The sequence below is a fragment of the Antechinus flavipes genome, chromosome 2, assembly GCF_016432865.1.
Source record: "Antechinus flavipes isolate AdamAnt ecotype Samford, QLD, Australia chromosome 2, AdamAnt_v2, whole genome shotgun sequence".
Taxonomy (NCBI): Eukaryota; Metazoa; Chordata; class Mammalia; order Dasyuromorphia; family Dasyuridae; genus Antechinus; species Antechinus flavipes.
Window position 1 is genome coordinate 389,570,815 of NC_067399.1, and position 22,512 is coordinate 389,593,326.

Below are 22,512 nucleotides of genomic sequence, written 5' to 3' on the forward strand. Positions count from 1 at the left end.
TTTTTCAAATGCAAATAGTTGTAAACCAAGTGTAATTGCTTTAGTTAATATCAAGTTTATTATAAACCATAAAAAAAGGTACACTGGCTTTGTAAACTACCAAAAAGTTCCATAATCCTTAAAAATGTGGCAAGGCAAAAAGAAAAATATGTAAAATGTATGAAGCAATGCACACTTACCAGTTTTAATTTTATTTTAACCCCTCTCCTTGATTATTTTCTATAAGAAGTTTCCTTCAATTGAAAGACAAGCTTTCTTTAGAGGATTACTCATTCAAGTAAAAATTAGTCTTTTTTTGTCCTGTACACATAATAGTCTCATATTTATTTGTTTTATTTTACTTTTTTTTAAAGTGTGTAAGAAGAGAAAGAAATTTTATACCTCCTTATCTCTATTTTAAAGAGTCCCTAGAAGCATAGTAAATGCTTTCTCTGTACACCTCACTTAATGTTTTTAGTTTTATGAAAATAAGCTATTAGGTAAAATAACATTGCTGCAGGCAGTTATGTAGGAACAACTTTTTTAAATGGGCAGTTGACAGAAGAAATTATAAAAAAGATTTTACAACTTTACAGTAGGCTTTGATTATTATGTATTGTGAAGTATTATTTGTCAGAGAAACTTTAAGGAAAACCCATTGATTTTTCTAAGATGGTATAGTGGAAAGACTACTAGGCTTGTCAAGAGAACTGAGTTTAGATTGTGTTGAGGCAGGTTGCTTAATGTTTTTATGTTTTAGTCCCTTCATCTTTCAAATAGTGGTAATACTTGTATGATTTACTGCATTAGGGTCCTTGTGTTAAAAAAGGGCTTTATAAATTTTAAAGTGATGATAAAGAACACAATGCTTGGCTTGATCAAATAATAACGAGGTATAAATAAGGATTAAGGGATCAAAATTTAGGGTTGTTTCATAAGATTATAGAAGAGAGTAAGTATTAAAATGTATATTTGTTCAGGATCTTATTTATCTATTAACTTTATACTATTTTGGAAAAGCACAGGAAGGATTGCCAAGATGGGCTTTCTGATTTTGATTTTTCTGATGAATTAGTGGATGGCTCTAAATTAGATTTTAAAAACTAGTCAGAATAGAATATTTGAATTTGATTTATTAGCATCATTAAAGCTTTGAACTTAATTAAAGATGTAAAGTAGAAGAAGATTTTGTTGTGACTACTTTAGATATAGTATAACAAGTGGGCTAAAAAGTAGCTTGTTTTAATTCCTTCTTTGTGACATTAGTTGAAGGTAGATGCAAGACACAGAAAACTTCATCTTTTCTAAAATGATTTTGAAACACTGACTATGAGATAGGATCTAACTAAAAAGTATTACTAATGAATTTAGCAGCTGTATCCATCAAAAGTAAAGAGTAGTAACTAATTCAGAGGTGATTGAAATCATCAGAATAGTGACTCTTCTTCCTGTACAAAAAAAAAAAGTTTGCAGATATAGAAAACAGTTATAATTAGTGCTTTCTGTTTTGTCCAATGATATATTGTTTAAATATTCCTTATAGGACAAATTTTAACAAGATGATCATTCGTGGATTCTATTTAAAATAGATTTATTTTTTGAGTTTCTAAAAGGGCCACTATAATAAAGCATTTTTACTGAAAGGCCATCTCAAGGAGTACATGTAAATAGTAGCATTGTCATGAGCATATACATTATTATGAATAATGTAGGAAAATATTTCTGACCTCATTATGTTTTTTGCCCAAGTTTTTATTTTGTCAAGTTGATGCTGAATCCTGTTGAGAAGTAGGTGACTTTGCATGATGATGTTTTGTACTTGGAAATATTTACCTTTCCTTTGATATATAATCACTTGATTTTATTTATTGGGGAGGGGAAGAAGGCAAGATTTACATAGCCTATCCAGGGAGGAAACCATGTTTTAGCTGAATTCCAATGATGGAATATGGATATGGACTAGAGACAGACAATTACAGTCATTTCTCTTTGGAAGCATTTATACCTGTCTGGAAAGTTTCTAGAAAGCTGGATCAGCTTTGAGGTTGACTCTGATGATTTAGGTCTTCTTTAGAATGGAAATGGGGATGTAAATCATTTCAGATTGAAGGGATCCTAAAACCTTGTGCTTTTCTTACTTTGCTTATAGTCTCAATTTGGGCCATAATTCACCTTTTAGTGATAGGTGCTCCTGTGGTATTTTGATGCAAAGGTTAGAACTCAAGATTGTTTAGTAATATGCTTACTTGTGTATCGATGTGTTTCTTATTCAGGATGTTAAGCAGAATCTTGAGGGGTTTTTTAGAAACCATATAGGAACGTGTCATAAGTGTGTCACTTTTGTCAGCAGGTCTCCACTAAAGTCCTACTTCGATGCCTCATTGTGGCCTACAGGTGACCCTGGGTTCTTGAAGGTTATGCTAGCAGAGCGCAAGCTCCGGCAGGTCCTACAAGCTGGAAAGGCTTCAAGTGTGGGCCCTTTGAATGGACTCTATATCTGTCATCCATGGACCAACCTAGCTAAGTTCGAAGAGGCTCATCACCAGAAGGTTGGACACCAGGTGATGAATTTTTTGGCTACAGCAATTCATGAAACAGTCTACTAAGGTATGGAGGGGTTGCAATATGCATAGGCAGAGGGAATTCCACCCACACAAATAGAATCATGCATCTTTTGAAGTATTGAAGTATGTTATTAGTCACTCTGAGAAAAGACTTCTTAATTCTTCATTCAAACAATTATGCTCTATCAGTAAAGTCCACTTCATAAATTCATAGGATTATAGATCTAGAGCTGGAAAGAACCTCAGAGGTTATCTATCCAATCCAACACCTTCATTCTTCCAAATGAAAATTTTTGTTTATCAAACATTTGTAATTCCTTAAAATAGTCTTATGAATACTTAGTTGTAGCCTTGCAGTTTATATTTTATTTAAGAATAATATAACTTTATCCTCTGAAATATAAACAATTTTAAAAGTTGAAAAAGAGTTGTACTTGGTTCAAGATAAATACTCTTCTACACAGAGAATTATTTGATAGTGAAAACTGTCTTGAAAATTAAAATTTAAGAATATCTATTCTTAAAATTGTTGCAGATATTGAGCTTAGATGCAGGGAAGATACAATGTTGAAAAGTATCATTGTCAAGACAGTTAACACCAATATTTAGAATGCCAACTCTTAATACTTCATTACTTCAATGGATCTTATTGATGTGAATATTTTATTTAAGGATGCAGATTACAACCCATCCATGCCTTTTCATCCTATTCAGTTCTTGTCCATGTTATTTATGGGAATAAATTCTACTGAGAGGATCTACCCAGTATAGAGACTTCAGAGGCCTTTCCTCTAGGTCTTTTAACATGTTCTGGGTACTATTGCAGCCATTTGGACTCTCCATCTTTTATTCTTTGATCTTCCTACATGACCATCCCATCTTCTTTTATCATCATACATTTCCAGGGTGACTTTTTATACTACTTCTTGTGTACAAGTGATCCTGGTTTTACTTAATTTGAAGCCATAGTAGTGTCATAGGAGAAAAAGAGGTGCTCATTTATTTTTTTATTCATTTGTTTATTTATTGGTCAAGGAGCATTTTGAGCTCATTGAAAGCACTGTGTATTTCTTCCAAATGTAATCTGGTCTATTCTTTTCTTTTTGTTCAGTTCTAGACCCAACTCATTGTCCATTTGCAGTGCCTGTCTGAGAGATGTACTAATGAACTGACTTAATGTTTTGTTCATCTAACTGCATGTATGGACAAAAGCACTTTTTCATTCTTTAGGCATTTTTGAATAGATTATTAGGTCTATCTCTTCATCTTATGGTTTTTGTTGAACACTATCTGTGCTGGTATTCTAGAGTTTTGTACAAATAGTAGTATCTGGAGGATCTACCTACCCCACCATTGAAAATGGTGGAAAATATCCTCTGTGGTGGTGAAAAAACATCTTTAATGATCATGTATCTCCTTGTTATATGCCTCATTTAAAATGATAAATGGTCATTGATATATGATAAATGGTCATTGAACAATTCTTCTGGTTATATTTACCAAAGAAATCTTGTATGATAACAAAAACTGACATTCTATGATAATTCAAGATTTGATAAGTATTTTAAGTACATAATCTCATTTGAGCCTGACAGAATCCTGGAAGCTGCGGCCACATCTATTGTTATTTCCCAGTTTAGTCTGAAAGAAGTTTGTTGAATTGGTCATAGTGACAAAGTTAGTGTCATAGGCAAAATTTGATCCTGTGTTTTTCTGATTCTCACGTACAGTGCTCTATTCACTCTACCAAGCTGCCTTTTAAATGGGAAAAAAGGAAAGAAACTAGCATTTGTTAAGTATTGTGCTAATGCATTACAAATATATCTTACTTGATTTTCACAACAATCCTGTGAGGTAAGGGCTATATCATCCCCATTTTACAGTTGAGGAAACTGAGGAATACATAAGGTGACTTGCCAAGAGGTTACATAGATATGAAGTATCTGAGGTCACATTTGAATTCAGGTTTTCCTGCCTACTGGCCCAATATTGTATCTAACTGTACCACATAGCTATATATGGAAGATAGGTTTTTTTTTTAAATATGGCTATCATGGAATCTTATGTTTTTCCATACTTTTCCGTCATTTGTGTGACTGTGAAGAAATAGTTTGCTGTGGTTTGTGAAAGCATATTTATTTTCTTCTCATATTTACATCAAGGTTACCTTTGATATATGTGTAGAATGTTCTTTTAAAGGCTTTTTTTTAAGTCCAGAGGAAGAGTTTGAGACTCTAGGCTATGAAGGTAGGGAAATGAATTTTAGATCTAAAATCTTTAGATTTAAAGATCTTTTGGAGATTAGAATATATTCTTATGAATTGATAGTTACTGACTTCCTCATTTACCTTTTTGACTAATAATATAGTCATTCTATCCACCCCAGTCATTTGGTATTTTTTGAAGTCTTAAAAATTGATTCCCTGGTGCTTGAAAATTATATTTATACAACAGATTTGATTTGTACTTAGTCTGGTTTAGTTACTTTTATTATTTTATCTAAATGTCATTTCCATTTTCTCAAGTATTTATTAAATCATTTCCAAATGTGATTCTACTATCCACAGTGAGAATAGACAGTTTCATTTTCTCTTATCTTCCCTCCAATTTTATCTAGGAGTTTTGGAAATAAACTATTTCATGCCATATTTTCTGCAGATTTATTTTTTACTTCATTACTTTTCCTTGTTTTGTGAGTTGATACTGTTCATAGGCCTCTATGATCCTGTGCTGTAATGAATCTCCATTATTTTATATTCTAAATTACCATTCTCTTGTTTTGCCAAATCTTTCTGCTTGGCAACAAAGTCAGATATTTGTTGGCTACAGAGACTCTTGGGTTCTTTTGGTTACCATTGTGGTAACTGTTCTACATTGGTTAAACTTCTGTATGAAAAGGTAACAATTACCTTTGTTCATTTCCTGTTTTAAAAAATCACTGAATTTGAGCTATTATAATTGTTCAACGTATCTTCATTTTTAATTCACAATTTGCTGCTCTTTTTAAATTTTGCTTTAGCTGATAATTTGATTTTAATATAGTTCAGTTAGAACAATTCAGTAACTAATAAATCAATAAGCAACCAGTAATTTTCTATTTGTTAAAATAAAGTAACTTCTTTTTTGTGTGTGTTTATTACTCAGTATTTACCATGTCTTCTGTTTTTCAACTCTTTGAAGGAAGAACGCAAATGCGTTTTATTTGTACAATACAAATGTATTGTATAGATATGAGGCTTCTGAGTTCGTCTGATTTTGGTTTCTTTCATTTCATAATCTCAAACCACATCCCCTCTCTTTGGTCATCTTTGCATTCATGTTATCTAAGTTTGAAGATATATTCAAACTTGATGGACCTTGTTATATTTTTGTTGCATTTTTCTTTTATTCTTTCCTTTTCCACAGTGATTTTTATTTAAGCTACAATCATTTTTATAATGATCATTATTACTTATGTTCATCATGTACACTGCAGGGTGAAATGACAATGTTATATGAATGATATTTATTGCCTTTGGTACATGATGAAGCCAACTATTTTATTGGCTTTCACAGATTCCCAGAGTCTCTGAGCTATTCTTCCTTTTTAGTTTCTACTTTTTTATCTCCTATTTCATTTATATTGAGAATATCAATGTTGATATTCTAAACATATTAATATTGATATTCATCTGTTGCAGTAATATCTAATTTAGTTTTATTTGGCCATTGAACATTCTTGAATATTTCAATTACCTAGCATTAAATTAATCTTTTTAGGTGAATTGAAAGTTACATGAATCTTGTCATTCTCTGCCTTCATTTCTGCCACAGTAGTATAGAATGCTTAGGGATTGTGCAGGATTGAGAGTTTGTTTATTTATTTTTCTTTGTTTCATGAGTTGCCATGGCCAAATAATTCCTATCATATAGTGACCCAACATACTTGAAATGAGCATCTTGATATAATTAATTGCTGGGATTATACTCAGAGCCTATCTAGTTTGATTTGAGTGAGTTAGAGTTTGTACTCTTCTTGCATATTCTTCAAGTACCCAGAGTTACTGTCAAACCATGTTGAGGCACCAGAGGACTATCAGAGAAATAAATTATCAAGTAACCTTTCGAAATTGTACTTTTTTAACTGTAAGAAATGAGTTTAGTGATGAAAATGCTCTTAAAGAAACAGCAAGGTAAAAGTTATGGGTCATTTTGTGGAAGTTTCCTATTTTGACTATGCTTAGATAATTTGAAGGAACCACATTAATTAGATAAAAGTAACAAATGAAAAATGACTAGTTAGTTATAGGTAACAGAACACAAGCTTTATGGGTGAAGTGGGTAAATTTTGTTAAAGATAGGTAAAAATTTATTAATTATGTAAAATCCCCATATTTATTCATTCAACAAATTTTTTTTGAAGTGCCTACTATACACTATTTTGATTGGTCACCTAGTTTTTGTCAGTCAAATTGAATATTGTATGCAAGGAATATAGCATTTTTTTTTCAAAGTAATGAAGCCATTACAAACAGACCTAGATTAAAAAATAATGAGATGGCTAAGTTTGATGTTTGTGTTAAAAGCATTTTTGGAGATGAAAAGTTTTGGTGAGTTTTGGAGAGTTAGAAATCCATGTTTGAAAAGTGGAAGGTCAAGTTTTTCTGAAACACCAGGCACATTTGATTTAAAAAGCACATGGCAATGTGCTTCCTCCAGAAGTAGAAAGTCCTAACAAAGCCTTTTTTTTATGATTAAATAAAAAGTACTTTAGGGTTTGTTTAGACACCAGCTTTTATGGAGGTAGGTAGAGATAGGTGATGAAGCTATCAAAATGAAATGATACTGTCCTTGCCTTCAAGAAACTTAAAGCCTAGTAGAAAATAAGATGAATCTATAAGAGATTTGTGTGTGAGTGTGTGTTTCATCCATTTTTGGAAGGCAGTATATAAAATGCATGTGTGTATCACACCCATGTCACAATACATATCTAAGTATAATGCACATGTCTATGATAAGTATACATAAAAATAGTATAAATAGATGTGTAACTCAATCAAAGAAGAGGGATTGATATTTGTTAGTGAAAAAGCCTATAGAGAGTCCACTCTGAAGGGAGTTCACATTCATCACAGAACCCAATCTTCAGGACCCTGGGGCTGTAGAATTGCTGTACAAGGAACTCATATCCATCATTGATCCTGAGACTCAGGACATCAAAAGTACTGGAGTGGGGCCAGATCTGTGCAGAGTGGGTGGTAAACTCTGTGTGTATGGAAAATCTTCTGAATGGATCTTGCCCCCCTCTATCTTAGCATGAAGTCCAAGAGTTGGTGTTGTAGGGCTTTTTTAAACTTTTAATTTTTATTATGAAATTTTACTACACATCAGCAAATGAATTTTGCTGCATATATGAAGAAGACTATATATTATAAAACCACAAATTTTTATTTGTTTATACCTTGAGTTTTTTTTTAAGTATATAACAAATTCAGCAAATTAATACGAAAGCTGGTGGACTTAATATCTTCCCCTAAATTTCAGTCTATTCTCTTTTGAGTCCTTCTGTTTTCTTTTGTGTTTTTTGAATGTTTAATTTGCTGCTCTTTGCTTTCTGTTTTTAGCATTATCCCTCCCTCCTTCTGTTTAAAAAAAAAAAAGCCTATCCTTGAAACAAAGGAAAACCTAGTCAAACAAAATAAATGCACACATTGGCAGCAGCTGAAAATGTCTCATTCTGCCCCTCTAATCCATCACCTCTCTGATGGTGACAAGCATGTTTCATCATTACTCTTCCATAATTACAGTAGATCATTTCATTGAGCATAATTCCAAATAATGTTCCACAATGGCTGAACTAATTCACAATTCCACGAACAACAATATTTTAGGTTTTTAAAATTATTTTAAAAGAATTCTGAACTTAAATACCAAATAAGATGCTCATTTCTATATAAAACTTAGAATTAAAAAAAAAAAGATTATACATGAAGCTGTGAGTCTGTTACACACAGCTTTTCTCTTTAATCATGTAAAAAAATTCAAAACATTTTCAAAGTTCATTTTCTTGGGTATACAGCAAAACATTAATGTGCTTAGATTCTTGAGGTTTTTTGATGTACTGTATTTTTTATTTATAAAGAAAATAGAATAAAGAGGATATAATTTTTTGTTTCAAAGTAAAATTTTTATTTAAAAATTTGATGTTATTTTTATTAGTAATTTAGAGCACTTTTTTCCATGTGGTTGTTGATAGCTTTCATTTCTCTTTTGAGAACTGCTTATTCATATCTTTTGATTATTTATTTGTGGAAAATGCAATGTGAATTTAGCCTAATAACCAAGGACACAAACACTACTATTCATTTGCCATGCTGGGGCCTCAGAACTCTTAAGAGATCGTAGTCCTTAGTAAACCAGGGGTAATAGAGAACAGTTGTCAAAGGAGATTGAAATCCCACAGATTTAGAGATAGTAGAAGTATGCATTCAAAGGGGATTCATCTCTGTCATACATCAGATATCTCAGAATTATGAAGTCTCTAAAATTCTCCATATCTGCTGAGTGAGCCTCATTCTCTACTGTCTTTGGATGAGGGTAAATGGCTGTTGTAAGGCATCAATTCAACTTCATAAGGATACTAGAACATCAGTTTATCATTAATCTAGGTACCTGTAGTAAATTCCTTGCTCCCTTTATATTCTTATCTCCATTTCCATGTTTTCTTTCTGTTTTAGAGTAACCAACTAGAGAAAACAAAAGTTAGTGCTCTATACTGATTCTGTGCTCAAACATCACAGGATCTTGCAATCACTTGTATCTTTTCCTCATGTTATGGTGGGTAACCTACATAGGCCTGGTCTTGCTTATTCCTATGATCTTAACATTTCCTTGTACTCAGAGAAATTTAACTCTCACCCAAATATAATTTATTCCTATTCACCATCCTCCCAGATGCAGTTTTTCCTCAGGCCTTCTGGATTCACTGGGTTAGGATAAGTAAGTAAATTACAAATATTCTGAGAAGAGGTCCAAAGACTGCCAAAGGATTCCAAGATACTAAAAAAGATTAAAGATATCTGCTCTAGATCATTCTTACCTCTTAAGAAGTTTTGCATCTTATTAATATTTTTCTTACTTTAGCTCTTGCCCTCATACATGAAGAATTTTCTTATGGAACACTTCAGCCTCCTAGTTCATCAATCTGGTCAACTTCTTTGGGATTAAATATTCAGAGCAACCCTCTTATCACCTGTAACTGCTGCCTCCATGATCCAGAACTCTGAAATTTTAATTTCCTCTCCTTACATTATTTCTTTGCTCAGTCCTCCTAAACGCATGCTTTATTCTCACCATAAATTTGTATCCTCCCAAGTTTAAAACTTCTCTCAGGCCTTACTTTACTACATTTTGATTCTATGATTATCTAGTTTATTTATGCACTGTCATTTACCCATGAATACCTTGCCCTTTTCCCTGTTGCCATACCAAATCCCAATTCTACAGTGTTTATTATCTATCTTTTCTGTTCCTACTTGTATACTACTTACTGAATGCTGCTGGACAAAGTTGTAATTTTACTGATTATATATTTGTTACATTAATTCAACTACCTCTTACTGTTATAAGGAGGATAGAAATTTTTTGTTTCAAAGTAAAATTATTTTTATTTCAAACTTGATATATTTGGTTCTTTTATTAATAATTTAGAGCTTTTTTTTTCATGTAATTGTTAACTTTCATTTCTGATTTTGAGAACCACTCATTCATATTATTTGCCTATTTATCTGTAGAGAATGCTATGTGAATTTAGTCTAATAACCAGGGGTCCAAACACTATATTTATTCATCTGCCATGCTTTTTAATTTTTGCATTTCTAGCATATATTTCACTACAGCTGTTTCAATCTTCCCCTTCTCCACTTGTATACTATTTCTTATCTAATCAGAGGGTCTTAGTTCCTATTTTCTGAGAATATTTTTCATGAGAGTTCTCCAAAACAATATCCAGTTGCTTTTCCATCTTTACATAGCTAGCATCTTAGTTCAGGCCTTCATAACCTCACGCCTAAATTATTAGAATGATATTTTTTTAAATAGTATTTTTTAATTTTCAAAATATATGTTGATAGTATTTAGCATTCACCCTTGCAAAACCTTGTGTTAAAAATTTTTCCTCCCTCTCTTCCTCTTACCCCCTCCTCTAGGCAGCAAACAATATATGGTAAACATGTATAGTTTTTCTATACATTATTTCCACAATTCTCATGTTGCACAAGAAAAATCAGACCAAAAAGGAAAAAAAAAGAAAAAAAAAAAACAAAAGCAAACAAGGAAAAAAAGATAAAAATGCTGTTGTGATCCACATTCCGTCCCCACAGTCCTCTTTCTAAATGCAGATGGTGCTCTCCATCACAAATGTGTTGGAATTGGCCTGAATTGCCTCATTGTTGAAAAGAGTCAAATCCATCCGAGTTGATCATCACATAATCTTGTTGCTGTGTACAGTGTTCTCTTGGTTTTACTCATTTCATCAGTTCATGTATGTTTCTCTAGGCCTTTCTGAAATCATCCTTCTGATCATTTCTTAAGAAGAATAATATTTCATAACACTTATATAGCATAACTTACTCAGCTATTCTCCAGCTGATGGGCATCCACTCAGTTTCCAGTTCCTTGCCACTAGAGAAAGGGCTGCTACAAACAGTTTTGCATATGTGGGTCCTTTTCCCTTTTTTATGCTTTTTTTGGAATATAAGCTCAGGAGAGACATTGCTGGATCAAAAAGTATGCACAATTTGATAGCTCTTTGGCCATAGTTCCATATTGCTTTCTAGAATGGTTGGATCACACAGACATGGTACTGATACCTTAAACCAGGTAGGATGAAGACAGAGAAAGAAAATTATAGACCAATCTCCCTAATGAATATAATGAAAAAATTTTAGATAAAATATTAGGAAAGAGATTACAGAAAATCGTCCTCAGGATAATACACCATGAAATGCAGGGCTGGTTCCTTAGGAAAACTCTTTAGTATAATTGACTATATCAGAATGGTTGGATCAGTTCACAATTCCATAAACAATGTATTAGAGTCCCAATTTAGAGTAATATTCTAATTGATTTTCTTGTCTCAAGGTTCTTTCTACTCTTCTTACCCTTTATTCAGCTGTCAGAGTAATTTTCCTTAAGCACATAGATCCATTACCCCTCAAAAGTCCAAAGAGTAGGCGCTTGTTTAGCTTTTAAAAGCTTTGAAAACTTTCACAACCTGGCTTCAGCCTATCTTTCTAGTTTCTTTGTATATTATCCTCCATATCATGCACTATGATCGACCAAGCTGGCCCTTCTTTTTTTCTTATGTATGATACTTCATCTCCTGTCTCTATGCTTTTGCACAGGTGAGTCCTCCCTGTCTTTAATATACATTCTCTTCTCTGTCTCATAGAATCTCTCTTTCAAGATGTGGCTCATGTATCACTTTCTATTGAAGCTTTTCTTGACCTTCTCTCTCCCTCAATACTGCTTTCCTTCCTCCCAAACTACTTTGCATTTAACTACTTTGTATTTATTTTCTTCATGTTTATTCTCTCTCTCTCTCTCTCACATTATATATATGCTTTACATTCCATTGAAATGTAATCTTTGAATCTCTTGTATCTCCCCAGCACCTAGCACTTAATAGACAACTTAAAAATACTTAATTGATTTATTATTCTCTGTTTCACACCCTAGAACATTATCCCCTCATCATTGTTCCTTTTCTTCATAATCTCAGGTGGCATCTCTAATGAAACCTTCCTACCAATACATTTCAACTTGAATAGTAGTATTGTCAACTACTTTAAGATGAAGGTGTATTTCATAATTGGATTCTGAAGTACACTGTCTTGTAATGCTGTCAGTGCTTATTCAGGGTTTGTTGAATTGAAGGTAGTGTTTATGATGAATTTTTAACATGAGTGCTCAGCAGATAATTGCTACCACTGCATCAGTTTTCTTCTTTTTTCCTGTAAAAAAATTAATATTTTTTGTGAAATAATAATTTTAATTTAAAACAGTGAGTCAGCAATTATGATTTTTGACAATATCTCTAATTTGGAATAATTCTCATGTGAAAAGTAAACTTTTTTCCTATTAAAATATAGTCAATTTCATTTAGTTACCATAAGACCTAATTAGAGTGTCATTTCTTATTCCAGTCTTGTGAGATTATGAATAAACAGAAAAGATACCTGAGTCACAGTTTATGAAAGTCTGAATAAATTTCAAGTGGTTTGTTCTATCATAGAATTGACTGCAATCTGTTCTTTATCTCCTTTTATATAAATGAAACATGGTTGAGTTACCAAGAATTTGAACTCAGAGATAGTTGCCACTCTTTCTAGACATACTTTATAATAGTACAGTGAATATTGTTTTTGCCTGGATATATCAAACAAATTGCCACTGCTGTCATTAGTCAAGGACAGTTTAAATTTAGCTTTCACTTTTCCCTCTGTGTTTGGATACTGGAAAATTTTAATGGCTACTTGCTAACTGATTCTTATCATAAATATTACCTTCAATTCAACAAAACCTGAATAAGCACTGACAGCATTACAAGACAGTGTACTTCAGAATCCAATTATGAAATACACCTTCATCTTAAAGTAGTTGACAATACTACTCAAGGAGAAATGTATCAGTAGGAAGATTTCATATTAGAGATGCCAAACTACACAGTTGAGTTTAGTTGATTCACTGGATACTATTTCTGATATTTTCAAGTATTTCAGTACTAATGTTATGATAATAATGTAGATAGTCAGGATTCATCCATTCAGTATATCTTTTTTATTTTTTCACATACCACCTACAGAGACTTATATTAGCTACTCTATGGATTTCCTAAAGGATTGGCATAATTATGTGTTTAGTGGAAATTGGCTTGTTTGTGCTAAACATTTAAACAAGTAACTTTTTAATAGCAATATTGGCAGAGGGGAATACAAATACAAAGTTCAAAATAGTTAGTGATGATTTCATGATACAATGAAAAAAGTATTAGATTTGCCAGTTAGGGAACTTGGACTACAGTCCTGATTTTTCTCTTTATTGGCTACGTGATCTTGAGCAGGTAATAATAACTCCTGTGACTAAATTTTCCTGGTCTGTAAAATGACATTAGATTAAATCTTTGATATGTTTATATGCATTTTAATGGTGTGGACATTTTTTTCAGACTTAGGAATTGTTAGATATTGGTTGCCTAGAGTTTAGTTTTTTCTCTCAAGATGGAAATATATAGTTGATTTTTTAAAAGTTAATATTGAAATGTGGAAATATAGTAAAAGCATAAATAAGCTGCTGTATCAGACTATTTCCAATGAGATTCATTTGTTTATTATTAACCCATATTCTCTGTGTCAGAGAATATAAGTTGGTTTTAACACTTTTGGGTGCCATGGAAAACACTGGGAGAAAATATGAAACAGAATGGATAAAGAAACAAACATGTTGGTGTTGGTATTGAATAGATGATGCTTACAGGTAGCCCAGAAGATGATTAACCCATAACATTTTACCAAAGACAAAAGTTTGGTAATATTGTGTACTTTTGCCATTCCCTACTAGAGAGATGTTAAAAGGTAGGATTAGTTGGACCTTTGCCTCCTTTTGTATCCTCAATACTCGGCACAGTGTTTAAGCATATAATAGGCACTTAATAAATATTAATTGACTGACTGACCAAGTAGAATCCTATTCTGTAAATTGTTCTGATCTTTTGGTATTATGCAAAGAATGCTTTATGTTTTAATTTCCCCTAGGAATGGCATGAATTTGAATAAGTGAAAAGGTTTAAAGGTTTCCTAAAAGCTTTGTGCTAATCCTTGCAGGGGATACACATACAAGACATTGGGCAAATAATCTAAATTGTCTTCCAATGGTTTAAATTTGGTAGAAGACTAGTATCATATCCCTCATGAAAATGTCCACAGAAAGAAACTATGCCACCTTTTAAGGCAAAAGTCTTGGAGGAGAAACATTCTTCCTAATTAAGAACCATTGGCATATCATCTGCCCTTAGTTTATAAAGCCACTTCTGTTAATAGTATATACTTAAGGCTAGCATATAATGTATATAATGACAACTTGTAAAATTTTGTTCAATATAATTTTAAAATTAAATACCAAAACATAGTGTTTAGTCACACCTGTTTGATATTCTTTAGATGATCAATAAGTAACTGAATTTTTAAAACTAAGCTGAATTACTCTTTGATGCATTTGTTTCTGGCAGCATACTTAAAAACACAAAAATAATGAAGATAATAAAATCATTTCAACTCAGTTTATATTTTATGAGACATAAATGTCTGTTTTTTGGTTTTTTGGGGAGTGAAGTGTAGGCATAGATATTCTAGAGAGCCATCAGCATTTTAAATCCATGAAAAAACTACTTATTTTAAAATTTCTCTTCACTCTTTTTTGCATATATATCACCCTCAACCCACTTGCAAAGTGAAAATTTTTATTTCATTCTTAAAGGACTTTTTTTTTTTGCTTAATTTATCACTAAATTTTAATTTAAATAATAAATCCAGTAGCCTGAATTTTTGAAACATAATCATCTTAAAACAAATAATTTAGACTAAAATATACTGCCTTGTTTTGAACTTTATTACTTCTATCTTGTTTATAAATCATACTTTAAAATTTTATAAGAAATCAAATGTGTTGAATGTCATTTTCTAGCATGTTTATGAATTATTTGGGACTAATCTTGCATGTGGATGAAATTTTAAAATTGTGCATCTTTTGTGTGATTTTTTTTCCTCCCTGTACTAACCCATTTGATGAACATACTCTGAAGGAATTGGTAAATTGTCAACTGCCGATGGTAAAGCCTTCGCAGATCCTGAGGTGCTCCGAAGATTGACTTCTTCTGTCAGCTGTGCATTGGATGAAGCTGCTGCTGCTTTGACACGAATGAGAGCCGAGAACAGCCATAATGCAGGACAAGTGGACAAGTACGTATTTGATAACTTCAGAACAGCTGTCTTTCTTGTGGACAATTTTTAGGAATAGTAGTTTCCATTAAATATTTTATCTATTTTGGAAAGGGGAACCAATATACTTTAGCTTGAGATCTTGCTATAATTTTGTTAACTTATTGAGTGCTTACTGTATTTTAGGCATAGTGGTAGGGACAGATGCGAATTAGGGTATCATCCTTGTTTTTAAAGGAAATTGCCTTTTTAGAAATTGCAATTTTATTTGATTTAGCGCTTAGATTTCTAAGTAGATCTTTCTGTATATGCACTGATGGTTTGACTAGTAAGTGAAATGTATTGTTTGAGTAGAAAGAAAAATACTAATATATATTACAGTGTTTTACCTGTGTTTCTACTTTAAAATGAACATATTTTTAAGAGTCTGGGTTTTTTATTTTTTGTTTTGAAAGCCAAATCTTTTTAAAACTTTGGATCATTTATGTATAATAGTTTATAATAATTCATAAGCAACGGTTTAGAAATTTTTTTAAATTAATTTTGTTTTTTTAGTGTTGTCCTTCCCACATTTGCACATTTCTGTATCCTTTGACTTTGTTTTTTAAGTCGCAGTTTGGCAGAAGCTTGCTCAGATGGGGATGTGAATGCTGTCCGCAAATTGCTAGATGAAGGAAGAAGTGTAAATGAGCATACTGAAGAAGGAGAAAGTTTGCTCTGTTTGGCCTGTTCAGCAGGGTACTATGAATTGGCACAAGTAAGTAAAAATGTTCATATTAAGAGGGTTTTGGCATTGTTTTTATGTCCTCCTTTCTTTGATTTTTAAGAAGAAATAGAATTAGATTATGTAGCTTGGTTTTATTAATACTAATAAAATAATTCAGTTATTTTATGTATAGCTAGCTATTCATATTTCTCTCAAACAAATATCATATAGGCCCCAATATATGTGAGTAAATAAGAGAGATGAGAGGCATGTATATAGAATTGGGGAGGGGGGAGAGATAGTTTTTAAAATATTAGAGGATGAGTAATTTATGTATGTTTAGAATTAATTTGTTTTCTCCTAGCAGTATAGAAACTAGACATTAAAGAAGTCTACTCAATCACATAGTAGCTTTCATACATACAGATTTGTACTCTTTGAATACTTTGATGGGAGAAATAGAATTTGGAAGTTGAAGACAAATTTTTTCCTTTTATGGGCAAAAAGTACTATATTAGTGAATCTAATTTGACAGCTTTGAATTACAGACATTGATAGAATATTTAGCACTTACTATGTACCAGGCAGAAGTTTAAACAGTAAGGCAACAGAGTTTGAAGTGTGTGTGAACAGTCTCTCAAAAAAAGTTGGTCTGAGCCAGTATGTGATCAGTTCAAGAGTATGGGCCTCAGGGTGGAAGTTTCTCCAGAATAGGAAGGCAGGGAAGGTAGAGATGTTCAATTTTTTTATTTTTATATATATGTGTGTGTATATATGTATGTATGTATGCATATAAATAAATATACATACGTGTGTGTGTATGTGTATATATATATATATATATATAATTCTCTTTCTTGGATTTGCTTATCCAAGATAAAAAAATTAGCTCAGTTTTTGTGAATTTAGCAAAAATGTTATGAACTCTAGTAGTTATGAGCTTACATGACTATTTTTTTTTAAGGTGTTGCTTGCTATGCATGCAAATGTTGAAGATCGAGGGAATAAAGGAGACATAACTCCACTAATGGCAGCTGCCAGTGGAGGCTATGTAGACATTGTAAAGCTGTTACTTGTTCATTGTGCGGATGTCAATGCCCAGTCTTCAACAGGTATGTATTGTCAAAGCATATACAGTATGATTGATAAAAGGCAACTTTAGTTTATATCTATATTTATCACAACTCTTTTTGCAGTGTTCCAGATTTTGTTTATCAAAAATTTTAATAATACTGAAATCACTTCAAGGATATTCTTTTTATAGAATTAAGAAAATTTATTTGAATTTTTACAATAGTGGTGATCCATATGCCATCTAGTACCCCCCTTGTCATTTAACTGTATCTGTTCCCACAGTGGCTATTTGAAATTAAAGGTTGAGTATAAAAATAGAATTTAACCTAATAAACATGATTCTCTTGAAGTCAACTGATAAAGCAATGAGCATTTATTTAGTCCTTTTAATGTGTCCAGTGCTATGTTATAGGCCCTGTTGAGGATACAGAATTTTAAGAAATGATTCTTAAAATTGAGTTATTGTCTAATAGTTTAAGAAATTAAATCAATTTTTGTAAAATCATCAGAAAAAAGTTACATAGAAATTAAGTTATAAAATTATGATATATAAATCAAATACTGAATGATATGGTATAGATGGCAAACAGCTAAAAAATGGTTACTCCTAAGAAAATAGCCTTGGTTAAAGCCATTCATTTCTTTCTGCTATCTTTTTTTTTTGTTGTTTCTCCTTAATACAAAGAAAATTGAGGGTGTTCCTTCTAGAAATTTAAGGAAGTAGAATCTTCATCTCAGCTATAGTTATAATTAGCATGATTTAATTTCAATTTTTCATTTTTTCCCCTGATTTGTTAGGAAACACAGCACTAACTTATGCTTGTGCTGGGGGATTTGTGGACATTGTGAAAGTGCTACTGAAAGCAGGAGCTAATATAGAGGATCACAATGAAAATGGACATACCCCCTTAATGGAAGCAGCCAGTGCTGGTCATGTGGAGGTTGCCAGAGTTCTCCTGGAGTATGGGGCAGGCATCAACACTCATTCAAATGAATTCAAAGAGAGTGCACTTACACTTGCATGTTATAAAGGTAGGTGCCTACTATATATTATGTCAGGGTTAGTAATGGCAGTATTTTTAATGACAAAAATTAGAATATTCCTGCTGAACACAGTATGTGATGCTGCTCATAATTTTTAAGTTATGTGGCGGCTATAATTGGAATTAAATTTTGTTATTCTTTTCAACCTACTTCTAAAATTCTTTCATATTCAAGGAGTCCACTACACTGGTTTCATATAAAAGTTAAAAACTTCTCTAAGTATGATTCTTTGTTATATCCTAGAGTGCTTTTACTTAGGTTTTTTTTTTTTTATTTTATCTTGATAGGCTGTGAGATCTATGACATGAATAATCAGAGTTAAAAGATTGCCATTATTTTAAATAGAATCCCTGTATAGTTATTTATTTTTACCTTTTTAGTTTATGGATCTGTTTGAGCTGTAACCCCTGCAACAAATACACCTAGTCACGCAAATAAGTGTCCTTATTGGCTTTGTTTGAGAACTCTGTCTCATTATGTACCCTGTGTCCACTTTTCTCTCAGGAGGGTAATATGTCCTCTGGAATCATGGTGGTTCAAAAATTTTTAAAGTCTTTCAAAGTTTGTTTTTACAGTGTTGTTTATTGTCTTAAATTGTCCTTGTTTGGCTTATTTTCCTCTTTCACCTCGTCCAAATCATCCCAACTTTTACTGAAAAATAGCCCTTTAATCATTTCTTCTGACATGATAATATTTCATTACATTTGTATCCTATAATTTGTTCTGCTACTCCTCAATTGGTAAGAATTCCTTTAGATTCCAGTTCTTTGATACTACAAAAAGAGCTGCTATGAAAATTTCTGAACAAATAGGACCTTTTCCTCTTGATTTCTTTGGAACATGGGCCTTACATAGTAACATTATTACTGGATCAAAGTTACAGGTTGGTGACTCTTTGAGTGTAATTCCAAATTATAATTGAAAATAGTCTGACCAATTTGCACAGTGTTTCGAAATGCCTTTTCTCTACCAAATATTTTCATTTTTTCATCAGTTTTGCCAGTCTGCAAAATACGGTTTTGCATACTGAGTATGAGATGAAATCACAGAGTTACTTTAATTTACATTTCTCTGATTGTAATTTGAAGCCTTTTTCCTCCCAATTTGGCCTTTTATGTTTTTTTTTATTTTTCAAGTGTTAATTTCTTTTAAAAAAATTAATAATAGCTTTTTATCTTTCAAAATACATGCAAAGATAGTTTTCAAAATTCCTCCTTACAAAGCTTTATCTTTCAAATTTTCTTCCTCCTTTCCCTCTCCACCTTTCCCTAGACAGAAAGTAATCTAATGTAGGTTAAACTTGTACAATTCTTCTAAACATATTTCCACATTTTATCATGCTACACAAAAAAAATTGGATCAAAAGGGGGAAAAAATGAGAAAGGGGGAAAAAAGCAAGCAAACAACAAAAAAAGGTGAAAATATTATATTGTGATCTTCATTCAGGCCCCATAGTCCTCTCTCTGGATGTAAATGGCTCTCTCCATTGAGAGAATTGGAATTGGCCTGAATCACCTTATTGTTGAAAAGAGCCAAGTCCATCACAGTTGATCATCACATAATCATCTTGTTGCTGTGCACAATGTTCTCTTGGTTCTACTCTACTTAGCATCAATTCATGTACATCTCTTTAGGCCTTTCTGAAATCAGCCTGTTGATCATTTCTTATAGAACAATATTCCGTTACATTCATATACCATATCTTATCCAGCCATTCCCCAACTAATGGACATCTACTCAGTTTCCAGTTCCTTGCCACTACAAAAAGGGCTGCTCCAAACATTTTGTAGCACATGTAGGTCCCTTTCCCTTTTTGATGATCTCTTTGGGATACAGACCCAGTAGGTTAGAGGACGTACACTTCTGAGTTAAACGTATGCACAGTTTTATAGCCTTTGGGGCATAGTCCCAAATTGCTCTCTAAAATAGTTGAATAATTTCACAACTCCACCAACAATATATTAGTGTCCCAGTTTTCCCACATCCCCTCCAGCATTTATCATTTTCTTTTCCTGTCAGCTTAGCCAATCTGAGAGGTGTATAGTGGTCCTTTAGAATTGTCTTAATTTATGTCTTAATTTACATTTCTCAGATCAATAGTGATTTAGAGCATTTTTCATGACTGGAAATGGCTTTAATTTCTTCATCTAAAAATTGTTCATATTCTTTTGATCATTTCTCAATTGGGGGATAGTTTGTATTATAAATTTGAGTCAGTTCTCTATATATTTTAGAAATGAGGTTTTTATCAGAAACCTTGAATGTAAAAACTTTCCCCCAATTTTCTGCTTCCCTTCTAATTTTGGCTGCATTGGTTTTGTTTGTACAAAACCTTTTTAATTGAATATCATCAAAATTTTCCATTTTGCATTTTGTACTTTACTCTAGTTCTTAACTTTGGCCATAAATTCCTTCCTTCTTCACAGATCTGTTCTCCTAATTTGCTCATAGGATCACCCTTTATGTCTAAATCATGAACCCATTTTGACCTTATCTTGGTACATAATGTTAGATCTTGATCGGTACCTAGTTTTTGCAGTACAATTTTCCAATTTTCTCAGCAATTTTTGTCAAATAATGAGTTCTTATCCCAGAAATGGAGTCTTTGAACTCTCAAACACTAGATTGCTATTTACTATTTGGTTCTTCTGAACCTGAGCTATTTCATTCTTCCACTATTCTATTTCTTAGCCACTACCAAATGGTTTTGATGCCCAGTGCTTTATAATATAGTTTTACGTCTAGGACAGCTAGACAACCTTCATTTGTTTTTTTTTTTTTTCTTCATTAATTCCTTTGAAATTTTTGACCTGTTCTTAAAGGTCGCTATTTTCATATCGCTATTAATAGCTTGGATTTCTTCCTTTGAAAAACTCATCTTATCCTTTGATAATTTATCAATTAGACATCATAATTCTTATGCTTATAAATGTGAATCAGATTCTTATATATTAGGGGCAGCTAGGTGGCGCAATGGACAGAGTACCAGCCCTGAAGTCAGGAGGACCTGATTTCAAATCTGGCCTCAGCCACTTAATACTTCTAGCTGTGTGACCCTGAGCAAGTCACTTAATCCCAATTGCTTCAGGAAAAAAAAAAAGATTCTTATAGGTCTTTGAATGATCTTAGTTTTCACATTTATGTATTTCTGACATGATTAATGAGTAAATCAAAGAAAGTATCAAAATAGGAAGTATTATTTCTTGAATTGTGGGCAGAACTTTGTAGAAAAATCCACTTATCAGGGCAGGTCAGCTTTTGTAAATCTAGTCAGTAGTGTTTCAATTTTTGACTGTAAAAGGAACATTTTATAAGCTTTCATAGTCATGAAAGAAAATTATGAAGCACCTTAATACATAAGTTTTTGACAGTTATTTCTTTCAAAGCATTGTTTTAAAATATTGTGTTTTGGTTTTTTTTGAAGGCCATTTAGATATGGTTCGTTTTCTGCTTGAAGCTGGTGCAGATCAAGAACACAAAACTGATGAGATGCACACAGCTCTAATGGAGGCCTGCATGGTAATGGTTTTTGAGTTGAATTCATTTTTTGAGGGGAGAAGAGAAAAATACACTTATATTTTTAATCTTCAGGATTTAAGCAACAAACTTTAGATTTGAAAATGTGTTACTTTAATTCTTAGCAAAGTTTAGTCAACTCAGTATCAATAAAAGGTTGGCAATTTATAGGTGAAGTTAACTCTAGTCTGCTCACTTATTTTTGTTCATTAAGAATGATTTTTACATTTAAAATACAGTGACACTTTCTTTTAAAATGTAAAAACCATTGTAAAAACATTCTCAGCTTGGTGGGTACAAAAGCAGGTGATGTAGATGAATCAAGGAAGAGAACAATAACACAATAACCCAAATTCATTATATTTAAGTTCATAATATAGCATATTGTGGGTTAGGGCAGGAATTAATAAATTAACTTTTCTAACTAATGGATAATGAAGAATTGACTGTAATTTAAGTACTTGATAAAATTCACTTTTATATTTTCATAACACTAGAATCATATAAACATTTTTTTAAAAATACCTTAAAAACAGGGGTCCTCAAACTTTTTAAATAGGGGGCCAGTTCACTGTCCCTCAGACTGTTGGAGAGTCGGACTATAGTAAAAACAACAAAAACTTAGTTTTGTGGGCCTTTAAATAAAGAAACTTCA

General features: G+C 32.2%; 1 protein-coding gene across 6 annotated transcripts in view; it reads left to right on the plus strand.

The window, feature by feature from the left end:
- Window positions 1–22,512, plus strand: part of ANKHD1 (ankyrin repeat and KH domain containing 1) — a 137,176-nt gene that overhangs the window by 33,459 nt on the left and 81,205 nt on the right. For all 6 annotated transcript variants that reach the window (XM_051978551.1, XM_051978552.1, XM_051978546.1 and 3 more), the window contains exons 3-7: window positions 15,382–15,538; window positions 16,127–16,274; window positions 17,188–17,335; window positions 18,096–18,329; window positions 21,766–21,860. In XM_051978551.1, coding sequence (XP_051834511.1) covers window positions 15,382–15,538; window positions 16,127–16,274; window positions 17,188–17,335; window positions 18,096–18,329; window positions 21,766–21,860 — 782 coding nt within the window. The remainder of the gene's footprint in view (window positions 1–15,381; window positions 15,539–16,126; window positions 16,275–17,187; window positions 17,336–18,095; window positions 18,330–21,765; window positions 21,861–22,512) is intronic.